The 12,601-nt window shown below is 57.2% G+C and overlaps 1 protein-coding gene across 1 annotated transcript; it reads right to left on the reverse strand.

The window, feature by feature from the left end:
* Nucleotides 1–536: 536 nt before the first annotated feature.
* Nucleotides 537–11,723, reverse strand: TSPAN1 (tetraspanin 1). Its single transcript, XM_074962323.1, has 8 exons — nucleotides 11,571–11,723; nucleotides 11,062–11,126; nucleotides 6,263–6,463; nucleotides 5,671–5,745; nucleotides 4,632–4,730; nucleotides 3,918–4,061; nucleotides 2,405–2,488; nucleotides 537–1,560 (listed from the first exon to the last, which is right to left on the reverse strand). Exons 2-8 carry the CDS (start codon nucleotides 11,116–11,118, stop codon nucleotides 1,507–1,509), a joined length of 714 nt encoding a protein of 237 aa, XP_074818424.1. The 5' UTR covers nucleotides 11,119–11,126; nucleotides 11,571–11,723; the 3' UTR covers nucleotides 537–1,506.
* Between the last annotated feature and the right edge of the window lie 878 nt (nucleotides 11,724–12,601).

Genomic DNA, 12,601 nt, shown 5'->3' on the forward strand with positions numbered 1-12,601 from the left:
CCGCTCATCAGAGGAGCATGAGTCTGACTTTGCATGGTGTCTGCCCAGCTGGTCTGCAGCCACCTGTCCCCTGTTTGTCCAGGACACACCCCTTTGCCTCGCTGCATGGCTAACTGAAAGACAGCCCCTGACTGGAGCTTAGGACGGGCTAGTACAATGCCTAGCACAACAGGGCGCCTGTAGGGGCTAAGAGCAGTAGTAGTCAGGCCTGGCTTATTGGTTTCCCCCGGGCTCCTACAGACGCACAGGAGAGTGGACAGCTGGCATGCAAACAGGAAGGATGGCCAAGTCACTAGGACATTTGCCTAAGCCTTAGGCGGTGGGAGCCCCTGCTCTGTCACAGATTTCCTCCATGAGCTTAGGCAACTCACTTGATGGCTCCATGCCTCAGTTTCCCCAGCTGTTCAAGGGGGATAAGAGGGAGGAGAAATACAGTAAAGGTTGGGAAGTGCACAGATACCATGGTGATAGGCCCAGCAAAGTACCGAGACTGGAGAGTTGATGCAGCACGACAGCACTCCGCGCTCAAGTCCTTGGTTCAAAGAGTTTATTGGAACATCTTGTGCACAAACCTTCATTCCACATTCAGAAAATAATTTACACTTGAGATTATAAATTAATTGGGGGAGGGAGGAGTTCTTCACAGTGTAAAAATATACAGGACAGACTCAGTCTGCCGGGGCTCCCCGGCAAGCTCCTGGCATGGCATTGTGCCATCTAACCCAGCCCCAGGCCTTCAAGCGGGAGGGTGTAGAAGCTGACGAGATGAGGGTGGCCCGGGAGAGAGTTGAAGGGAGAGAGACAAGGAAAAAGTCAAGGCCAGAGCAGCCCGAGGCCCTTTCCCTCTGGCCTACACGCTTAAAGCAAGAAGGAAGTGATGGCCCGTCTTAGCTTGGCTGGATGTTCTCTCCCACCCCATGAGGTCTAAGCCTTCTCCACTAATCTAGACTCTTCTGCCAGTTAGCGGTAGCTTCATCATAGTCACTGGAAGACTCTTGGTTCACACCAGCTGATCACGGGTTAGAATCTAGTTCTGTGCACTAGAGACTGGGCCAAAGGGTCTCGTGAACAAGGAGGGCTGGGAAGACTAGCACGAGCAGCAGTCTGGGATGGTCATCTCCTAGCAAGATCACCCCACAGCTAGCTAGGATCACATAGGCCACGGAGGGGACAGAGCAGCATCTGTAGCCCCTTCAGTCTTTGGCACAGTAGCTTCGGGGTGAAACAGAAGCTCTTTCCACTTCGGAAGTGTTTGTATGTACACGTTATCGATACGTCACACTAGCTAATATATATATATATATATAGAGAGAGATATATACACACACAAACACACACTCTACGGCTGTCAGCTCAGGAGATCATTTAAAAACTAATCACAGTGCATAGGACAGAGAGTGTGTTGGGCCCAAGAAATGTTTGATTCTCAAAATAGAAAATGAGGCCAGAACGTATCGTTCGTCCTCTTCCGCCCAGGGGAAAAGGACTCGCTGCCTTCTTTAGGCCTCACTTCTTATCCAGCTGGCAGTACAGGTACATGGACACCACCATGGCTGCAATCTAAAGAGAGGTAAGTAGGTTTACTGTCTCCTGCTGCCCAGGGAGGCCTTTTCTTCTTTCTCCACATTGGCTAGATGCATCCTCTACATCATGCAACTGTAACCCACTGGTCAGCGTGTCTTGTGCCCCAGTCTATAGAGGAGACGGGTCTGTGGTGGCTCTCCGATGGCCAGCCTGGCCCTTTAACTCAAGCTTTTGTATCTAGAGGTCCCGGGTTCAACCTGTGGGAACGGCCAAGATGGCGCGGCTCTGCCACCCAGCCGCCATCGTCCTCCCTCTCCTGTTGCTTCCCCCACACGAACGCCGGGGTCGGTTTGGGAAGCGGGCCCGGAGGGTCAAGGCCGGGGGCAGGCTGAGGGTCAAGACTAGATGTCAGGCTGCCTCGGTGGTTCCCATCCGCCCCGGCTGAGCGGCTCCCGCTGCAGTGGGCGAGTGCCCTTGTGCCATGTCCTCAAGTAGGTGTTGCCACCTTTATTTCTGTCCCTTCTATCCCCTGGCCTCCCTGCCTCCTCTTGTTTTGTGGCTCCCCATCCCTGATCCCCAAGCGCCAGGCTCCAGGGGGCCCGGGCGGGGGTTGGAGCCAGTGGTGGTCACAGCTGCTCGGACAGCGTGGCTGGGCTGGGCACCCCGGGAGCAGAGGAAACGAGCCTGAGCCTGCAGCCCGGGAGGAGGAGAGCTCAGAGGTGGTCAGTGGGCACCCTCGCAGTTCAGGAGCGACTCTACCCTCTCCCCTGCTGGGCGGGCCCTTTGTCTGGGGCAGTGGAGGGGAGGCAGGGGGACGGCAGCTGTGCAGACCTACGTCCCCGCCCAGTTTCTGCAGCCAGGAGCCAGCTGGGGGACTTACCTCTAACGCACAGATCCCAACCGCCACGCCCCCCACCACACCCGCGTTCTTGCGAATGTCGCTCAGCAGCTGCTCGAAGCAACCCTAGGGGGAAATGGAAACCAGCACGGTTAGAAAGAGCCGGGGCCAAGCACGCAACGGAAGCTGGTTGGAGCAAGGCGGCTGAATGCCCCATCAGCTGAAGGACACAGCTAGCCCTCTAGTCCCCCTGGTGCTCTGCGGGTTTGCTGGCACCGAGCGACCTGCTGAGAGCTTCTGAAGGGAGTCCCATGGTGAGCGCTGACTCTGTTGGTTGAGAAGGGCAGGAGTGCGCCTGGCTGTGCCCTGGCGGTATATACCAAGCAGGACACCCGTAGTAAGCGGGCACTTCAGGGATCAGTAAGGCTCAGTTCAGCTTCCCAGCTGAGAGGAGTTGATGATTTTTGGGTGCCTAACCAGAAACACCCAGGAGGACCCCAATATTAACAGGATTCAGGAAGTCAAGCCGCTTTGAGGGGTCTTGATTTGGGCACAGCCTCCCCCCCCCGTCCCCCCCAACACACACACACCCTCCCACTCCCAAATTAAAAGCACCCCAGTCTTGGCCACTTCCACTAGATGTCCAGAAATGCACGGGAAGGTAATCGCAACACCGGCTCTGTTCCGCAGCTGAGAATAACTCCAAGCAGAAAGGTCAGAGCTCATGCAGTGGGTTAAGTAGGATTTGTAGGTCCTACATGACTATACCGAATAGTGCTGGGTCAGCTACTTTTGTTTCACGTGAGCTATAGAGTCTAGTTACTAACACAGTCACTAAGAGGGTCAAACAGCGCTAGGTTTGAATGCCATATATTGTGTGCATGTGATGGTTTGAAAGGGGACTCGGCTTTGGAGGAGATTTGGGCCTCGTTGCTGGATCAATGTGATATGCACATTAAATACATTTGTACTCCGAGTGCGTTCGTAATGGCCTGGACTGTTGCTTCTACACACAACTCCCTCCCACCCATCCCCGGTGAGGTCTTCCATGACCCTATGATTTTTTGGTCAAGTGTCTAAAGAACTTTTGTATAAAGAGAATAACTCAGGGACGATTCCTATTAGAATCTAGACAAAATCCCCTAGACCAGGCCAGAGTCATCTGCAGGGTCAGCCTTGCTCATGTATACCACCTACAGGCCTCCAAGCCTTTCACAAGACGTGTCCTCATCCCCACACTTACAGGTAGGGAAGAGACGTAGAGGGGGCAAGTGACTTGGCCACGGTTGCAGCGCAAGGCAGTTGCAGAGATGGGAACCGAAGATAAGCTCAGTCCCCCAGTGCAGGACAAACCTGCTCCTCCTCTGCCTTACGCCAAACTTCTGTGATTCACAAACTAGTCCCACCTCCCTCTCCGATGGGAAGGGGACATCCCCAGACACTCCAAGAGCAGATGTCAGAGAGGGACAGTGGCCCAGTTTCCACAGCAAAACCCACGCCCTTCTGGCAGTGTGGGCTCCCGCAGCCATAAGGCAAAGCTGTTGCATCTCCGTACCGGGCGGTTGCTGTTACGTGCTTCTGTCTCGGTGCACGGGGCGTTGGCAGAGTTGCAGCAGAACGGTGGGTACATGTCGCCATGTTCCCTGTAGTAGTAAGAGTCAGTGAAGTCTGTGTAGTTCGTCAAGCCGCAGCATTTCACCTGGGAGGAGGAGGAAGAGGAGTGAGAGCAAGGAACAGAACGTGCCCAACACCCTCCATCATGTCCCAGCCGGAGACCTCAAAAAGCTCCGCAACCAGATTACAACCCGGTTAATCTAGGGGGCTGTCTCTGCCCCGCAGCGGCGGATGAAGCCGCCTGGGGCGAGGGGGCAGCCGCAGCACGGTACAGCCAGGTAGGACAGGATTGGAAGCAATAAGGGATTATGCATCCAGCCGAAACCGGGAGGAAGGCAGAATGTCATTCCCCAAGTTGGAGCTGGGCCAGGATTCGGGGTCCAGCCCCGACTCTTGAGAGAAGAGCCGCGGGACCTTTGACGACCACAACTTGTCAGAGGCACCCGCAGCCTTGTGCGCTTTGTGCCAGTGGCCACGGCTGCCCAATGGGCGGCGCGGTGTGGTACCGCAGAGAGGAGCGAGGTGGGTTCCGGACCCTTGTACCCCATGTGCATTTGAATTTTAAAGTCTGTTGCCCCATCCCCGGAAGGCCCCCCTCAATCTCTAACCAGAGACGCCCCTGAGCTGAGCGACGGGCCCGCGCAGGCCGGCTCACCTTAGACATGGTGGCGTTCCAGACCTGCGTGACTTCAGTAACCTTCCCGTACTGATTCTTCAGTGTGGGAGTCACTGTTGTTTGTAGGATGTTCTCCGCCTAGAAGAAAGTTCAGATGCCATCACAGCGGGCATTAGACCAACGGCCTGGCACGCACACGGGGAGAGGCCAAGGCTTAAAGAGGTTCTTGGAGAATCCTGGCGTCCCTACAGGCCAGCGTCCCGGTACGCCGGCAACCCGCTACAGGTGGGAGGGGAGCTGCCACGGCTATGCCAGGCAGGTGGGCAAGCAGGGGGAGTTTGTTGTGCTGGCCCCTTTCTCCAGCAACGGGCTCGCTGTGTGGCAGGCTGAAGAGTTCCTCGGTTACGTAAGACACGAGAGGTCTGGAAGCAGGAAGTGAGAATAGGAACGACCGTCCCCCAGCGGGTCTGACGCCACCCGGGCCTGTGGCATGGGACGTTCCTGACCGCAGCTCAGGATTGCTGCCACGGAGAGCGGGCTGGAGCTGTCATCTGCTTTGCCATCGCCTGCAGCGTTCGCTCTTCCGCCTCCGTTTCACTTCCCAGGACTCACGCTGCAGTGTGCATATGACTGACGCTGCAGGGGATGGGGGGGGGTTGGATAGACTAAATCCACACCCCCCCACCTCCGAGCCCCTCAACTCCCCCCCAACACTGGGCAGCCTCGCCCCCCACCCACACAGGGCTGCGTTGCACCAGGCCTTGCGACTGGGTGCCGGGCTGTTTTCCGTGCAGGACGGAGGAACTAACTGCCGAGAGGGACTAGCCCCAGGGGTAGGGCATTCCCGCCCAGGGCAAGCTTCCCTCCTGCCCCACGGACACCGTGAGTGAGGCCAGACCCTCAGCACCCACTGTTACGCCTGCTCCTCCGAGGAGCGGTTCGTCAACAGTAACCACCCCTCAGGGAGGACCGATCTCCGCTCCTCCGGCATCCCCCTTAGCACAAGGCCTAGAGCGGGCCAGGAACGGGCAAAGGAGGCCGCCGAGCGACCTGTCCCTCCCACCCCCCTCTGACTTACGAGGGACGTGTAGACCAGTGCCACCACCGCAGCAGCGATCTCCGCAATGAAGATGATCAGCACGATCGAGAAGAACTGGAGGAGACACAACCCGGAGGTCAGAGACGGGACGGAGTCCAGGCCCATCTAGCTGGGGCGGGCCACAGCGCTGCCAGCGTCCTGTGGTGGTTAGCAGGGCTGGGTGCAGCCCCGGGGAGAAACCTGGGAGAAGCCAAGCTGGCTTCAAGCTAGCTCACAAGCAGGCGACAAAGGGGACGAGAGAGAGTTACCATGGGGATCTCCCACGACTAGGGCAAGACAGGGTTTACTATCGAGCAGGGAACCTTTCGTCCAAAGAAACAAGTCTCTTGCCATGGAGCATGGGATTTTGAGGGGGTCACTCCCCTCCTGGAATCAAATATACCCCGTTTCAAGGCAGCAGCTGTGTCCCACCCTTGTGCAGACTGAGATCGCAAATGCAGACCCAGGCCACTGGCCTGACAGACCCCAACTCCCTACTGGAGGTACAAAGCCCACTTCTTCCACCGTCCTACCCCACGTGCAGCTGGACAAGCGGGTTAGGCTGACCGAGCGAGCGCGGCTGGAGATTTACCATGATCAGGAGGCATTTGCTCTCTTTCTGGGCCCCACAGCATCCCAGGAAGCCGAGCACCACCAGGATGGCGCCGATGATGATGAGGAAGTAGCTGACGTTCACAAACTGCAAGGCGCTGCTGGAGCCAAATATGCTGGAGAACGAGCTCCCGTCCACGGCGACCCAGATCCCCACGCCCAGGAGCGTCCCTCCGCCAAGCTAGGAGGCGAGAGAGAGGCGCGTGTTATTTCGGAGGTGGCTGGGAAAGGTCTAAGGGACATGACATTGACAGGAGCTAGAAATGCGAGACCATCTTCTCCTTTCACTTCTAGTTGTGAATGTTCTGATCTCACGGCTAACTGTAACTTTCCTTCCCCTCCAGCTCAGGGGTTACTCTGCTTTCCCCAGCACGCACTGATGACCCAGGGCTGGCCCTTTCGCAAAACAGGAGAAGGGCTCCTGGAGTAGATTAGAGGTCCCTTGATTTGGGGGATAATCTCCGGTGAGTTAGCAAGCATGGATAGCGGTGCCATCCAGCTCCCCGAGAGCAACCACAAGCTCCCCATGAAACATGGTCAATCTCTAACAGAGCGAGGCCCTGACCACTGGTCTCTATAGAGGCAGATCGTGTTGTCAGTTCACCCAAGTGCCCAGGGGAGGGGTTCACAGTAGGCAAGGAAGCCAGTGTGATTTGTTTTGGCTCAGAGGCAGGGCTGGGGGCCCTGTGTTTTGCACAAGGGAGATTCGGAGACCCCCTGATTAGGCTGGGAACAGCTGCTCGGTCACTGGCCAGGGCCGTTTCTGGCAGGGCTTTGGAGCTCTGCGCCGGCTCCACTCCAGCTCCAGGCAAAAACCTGCAGCTCCACTGCTCTGGAGCTGCTCCGGGCTCCGCTCCAAAGCCCTGGTTTCTGGAACAGGGAGACCCAGAAAAGCTCTGACGTGGCACGCAGGTCTCTGGGAACTTCCTGATTTCTACCCCAGGGTCAGTCATTTCCTCTGATTAATGCCAGCTCTGTTCCCGGCCCTGGCGGAGGAGATTACAGCCCTCTACTTTCCTGGACAGGTCTTTGTACTTCCATTCCAGCACGGGGTGGGGCAGATAAACCCCGATACAAGAATAATGCTTTGCTGGCAGAGTGGGAAGGAGAGCCAGGCCACTGCACCAGCCTCACCTACTCCACTCAACTCCTTGCCTAGGACGGGGTCATTACACACAACACACGGTGAAGGGCCCCTCACACTGAAGGGAAAGGGCCTGAAGTCAGTGCCTGGCCCTGGAAGAGTGATCAGTACCCAAGTGTGCCATCAAAGTTTCCCCCCCACACACATCCCATCAACATCTCGCCCCCTCCTCATCCTCCTACCTACCTCCCTGTCCTCATTTAAATTCCTGCCCGAGTCTCCAGTGACACCCTCAGATGCATTTGCCTAAAAGCCCCTCCCAAGCCATTCCTCCTTCTCATAGACTAAGGTCAGAAGGGACCATCACAATCATCTAGTCTGACCTCCTGCACATTGCAGGCCAAAGAACCTCACCCACCCACTCCTGTGATAGATCCCGAACTTCTGGCTGAGTTACTGACGTCCTCAAATCATGGTTTAAAAACTTCAGGTTACAGAGAATCCACTATTGACAACAGTTTAAACCTGCAGGTGACCCAGGCCCCATATTGCAGAGGAACGTGAAAATGCCCCAGGGTCTCTGCCAATCTGACCAGGGGGGAAATTCTTTCCCAGCCCCAAATATGGTGATCAGTTAGACCCTGAGCATGTGGGCAAGACCCAGCAGCCAGACACCTGGGAAAGAATTCTCTGTAGTAACACAGAGCCCTCCCCATCTAGTGTCCCATCACCAGCCATTGGAGATATTTGCTGGTAGTAGTCGCAGATCAGCGACATGCCATTGTAGGCAGCCCCATCATCCGATCCCCTCCATACACGTATCCAGCTCAGTCTTGAAGCCAGTTAGGTGTTCTACCCGCCCGGCTCCCCTTGGAAGGCTGCGTTTTCCTCCCAGCGCCTTTCAGAACTGGGACCATCAGAGCAGAGACATCTCCACAAGAAGACCGCAGGGCAGGTCAGATCACCCCGGAGGAGCACAATGTCTCGGGCCGGGAGGGCAGAACCCCCGTCCCCACATCGGCGTCCAAGTGAACAAGTGTTCTGGAGCCTCCGGTGTTTTGCAGCTATCTTAGGACCTGACTAGCCACAGGCTTCAGCAGAGGTCGGGCCGGCCTCAGCTTCGGCGCAAGCCAGGAGGAGACCACCCGCGCTTCCGCATTCAGAGGCACTGCCCCTGGGGATCAGACAAGCTTCCCCCTGTGAAGGTCCGTGCGGAGGGACACGGCCCTCAGCCCGTCTCTGAAGGCCGCAGCAAGAGCGGTTGGGAGACGAAAGGAAGAATCATGCAGGCCAAGGAGCTTTCCCGGGCTGATCATTCCAGCCACATTGGGCTAGCAGGGACCCAGGCAGCCAGCCTCCCTATCCGTGTCTCCTAGCCAAGCCCAGAGGGAGAAACACACTGAAGAGAACTATTTCCCTCTGGCTGGGAGAACGGCTTCTCCAGGGGGGACGCTGCAGGGGCTGAGCAGCTCCATCGTGTCCCCCCCCCCCCCAGAGCCACAGAGACAGCTCTGCCTTTGAACACAAGCCAGCTGAGCGAGAACAGGCGACCTTGTCCACCGGGCGAACAAAGCCATGTCCTTTGGGGCGGGGGGGGGGGAAACATCACCGGGGAGTCACTCGTCACCTCCATTATAACTCCCACAACTGAGCTTTTCTCATTGGAGCCGGAGCAGAGGACGACGGAGAAACCCTACAGCAGAGCCACCTGAGAGGAGCAGACACGTCAGCCTGCCGGGGGGAAAGAGATGGAACCATTGTTATTGCATCTCAACGCTGTCAGGGTTTTGGAGCCGCTGGCCCTGCCCGCCAGGATTTGGACTTGACGCTATTCATGGCCAGGTGCCCCTGGGAACGTGGGGGAAAAACAGTCAGTAACTGGAAAGACGGCAGCAGATTCCAGTAGATCCTCGGGGCCAGTGGAGGGCAGAGAGAGCTACAAACTGGAGCTGGCTGGAAAAAGAATGGAATTCCTTCCCACCCCACCCCTCTGCTGAAAGTGTAGACAGAGTGGGTTTTCCGATGGCTCGCCCCCGACCCCCAGGACAGCAGACGCTTCCCCTGGATTTTCAATTAAAGGAGAATTTTCCATTAAAAAAAAAAGGGGGGGGGTGGTTTGATGGAAGCTTTCTGGCCAGCCCGATAACAACGTCGCACCTGGCAAAGTGAGAGAGAGCATCTCCTGTCCGGCCTGGGAGTCCGCCCGGGAGAGGCCGGAGGGGGAAAGAAGAGAGGGCAGGGCCGTCAGCCCCGCTTTCTCATCCTCCCCAAGTATAACTCGGTGCAGTTCTAATCCAGCCAGCCTCGGCTGCCACCCTTGTGAATCGAGGCAACCGACGAGCCCCAAGTTGGAGGGGTCAGAACAGAGCAAAACTGCAGACAAACCGTCTAACCAGCATGGGCCCCGCCAGCCCTGGTCCCTGAGCAGCTGTTCTGCCATGTATCCCCGTGGCTTTCTAGGGTCCCCCACACTGATGGCAGGGCCAGTAGCCAAGCACAGAGGCCACGAGGGCAGAATCCCTGCCATGAGGGCTCGTACTGTGCCGAGGGAGTGAAAGAGACAGAAAAAATAAAACACACTTCTGCCGTGATGGAGCTCCCAGGGTCCAGATAGATTTCCACCAGTGGGGTGGCCCGGCTGGACACAGGTTACAAAGGAGAAAGAGCTTTTGGGTGGATCCTGGTGTCACTGCACCCCCCTGCTCTCCTTCCAGTGCCATGGGTGAGATTGTTGCCTACGGCGTGGGAGGAGAACAATCAGTGACCGTCAGAGACAGTCTCAGTCCGGAGCCATAGCCCCCGGCAATCCTGGCGGCTTGGCCTTGTTCAAAGCGAATCCAGGTGCCGGGAACAGGCTGTAGCAGAGTGTCCTGTTCTGGCCAACTCTGGAGTGGGGCTCTTAGGGAAAGGGGGCTGGTTACAGCCCGCCCGCGCCCTGGAGAAGACCGTACTGGAGAAGTAGCTTACATTTCCTATGCGGCTAGCTGTCTAATTTAGGTGATCGCCTGGGGGTCTGGTCCACTGGAGGTTGCAGAGGGCAATACGCTCCAGCGTAGAATCAGAACGCTTAAGGTCTGACACCGTCTATCAGCGTCACAGCCCTACAGCCACCACCGAGAGCCTCGGAGCAAGCCAGTTTGCCAAGCAAGCCTAGACTGAAACGGATCACCTTGGCTGGGACCCTTTAAAACTTAAACCCAGCGTTGAACAGTACTGTCAACCCCCAGCGTGCAGAGAGCCCCAGCCAGGCCTCCCGCCCGTACTCTAGTTAATTCGTTAAAGCTAGCCGTGCGGACGCTACAGGGCGGGCTGCCTCCGCCCTGCGGCATGCTCGCTAGCGAGGGTGCAGCCGGCGTGAGTGCGTCCACACAAGGTGCCCCTCACCGCCCTGCCCGCTGTGCAGATGCACACTTGGCCTGAATTCATAGGAAGGAGCACACCGAGAAAGGGGCTCTGGAAAGCACTGCAAACAGCTGGTCCAGCCAGAGTCCCAGCCCAGCACCTGCAACAGGCCCCGTGAGGGGCAGTCAGGGCTCTCATCCCGAAGTGCCCCGGGGCTAGCAGAGCTTTGGCAACAAGGGCAGGGTCATTTTTTTTTTTTAAATAATCAGCACCACAGTCTCTGGGCATTTGCTGGCGTTGAAATCTAGCCCCGGCAACGAAGAGAAACAGCCTGAAACGCGGCTGGTACTTACAAATATGGCCAGGTTAAACAAGATCATCATCACCTTGAGGAAACTGAAACAGCCCATCTTTGCTCCTGAAAAGAAATCAGAGATTAGCGCAGCACCAGGGGTTAGTGCAGTCCTCACCCCCTCGGAGAGAGAAGTTTTAGGGCAGACCAGTGCCTCACACAGCAGTGAGCCCTTTAGCAAGTCCCGGAGGCTGCTCAGTTACCTTCCAGGGGGGCTTTTAAACACTAGGGAAGACCCCAACTTCTCCCCTCTGCAGCAGAGAGAAAGAGGAAGCGGAGGCAAATCAATTTCTCTTTGACTGTTGCTCAAAGAGTCCAAGGGAAGTTTCCCAGCCCAGCTGCAGCGGCCCTCAAGTCTCCACTCCTCTCTCGGAGAAGAGGTGGGGGGTATACCCCCAGCCCCACGCCCTTCTCAGGAGGGGCAAAGATCGGAACCTCGCTGGGTTTCTCATGTGACTCAAGCCCCCCACCTGCAGAAGGGAAGGGTCACGCTGGGAATGCAGGGCTCACCTTAGTGATCAGATCCAGAGGGGCCAAAAAATAAAATCCAAAGCAGCCTCGAGAACCCAACCCAGGCGATGCTCCTGTCGCTCTGGGAGCCTGTCCTACCTGACCCAGCCTCAGCCCTGCTTTCCTGGAACCAGGTGCTGTGCCCCGCTTCTTAAGGGAGCCTAAGTGGCAGCTGTCTCCTCCAATCAGAAACTTCCCCCTTCCAACCCAATCAAATCCCTTAGGGGATGGGCCGCTGCTCACAAACTTTGTTTTTAGTCGGTTGTAGGAGTCGCTGAAGGATTCTCTTGAGTCCTTGCTGGCCCCTAGCGGCTGCAGGGAGATATTGCTTCCTGCTCTGCTCTTTGGGCCCAGATCCCCCAAGGGGTTTTCGGTGGCTGGGCCACAGAGCTGGGGTTAGGGGCCTGGTTTTCTGCTGCCCACTGTGATTCCTGAAGCCTCGCTAGCCACGGCGGGACGATGGGAGGTTTGTCGCTTTCTGCCCCCAGCCGTCGTTTGACTGCAAATGCCTGAGCGTCGCTTTCAAATCGACAGCGGTTTGTGGGGAGGCGGGTGTGAGGCAGACTGCGTGTTGCCGTGCACCTGCCCGTGAGAGTGTGCGAGGGCGTGTTTGCACGATTGTCTGCAGGAGCTGGCATGGGTCCCCAGACACGCGTGTCGTGTGTGCAGGGTCATGCGTGTGCTTTCGTATGTAACCCACGTGCTGGCATTGCAGTGGTGAAAAGCGGCAGTCCTCAAACTTTAACAACCCGAGGACCCCTATTTTGTTAAAAAAAAATGTCGCGGACCCCCAAGTCTCCCTGCTCAGCCCCAGGCCCTGCCCCCACTCCACCTTTGCCCCTCCTTTTCTATGCCTCTTTCCGCCCCCTTCCCCCAAGCGCGCCACATCCCCAATCCTCCCCCTCCTTCCCAGCGCCTCCTGCATGCCGGGGAACAGCTGTTCCGCAGCGTGCAGGAGGCACTGGGAGCGAGGGGGAGGAGTTGATCAGTGGGGCCAGCGGCCCCAGACATGATTCTGCCCCCTCCCTGAG

The sequence above is a fragment of the Natator depressus genome, chromosome 8 (genome assembly GCF_965152275.1).
Source record: "Natator depressus isolate rNatDep1 chromosome 8, rNatDep2.hap1, whole genome shotgun sequence".
NCBI lineage: Eukaryota > Metazoa > Chordata > Testudines > Cheloniidae > Natator > Natator depressus.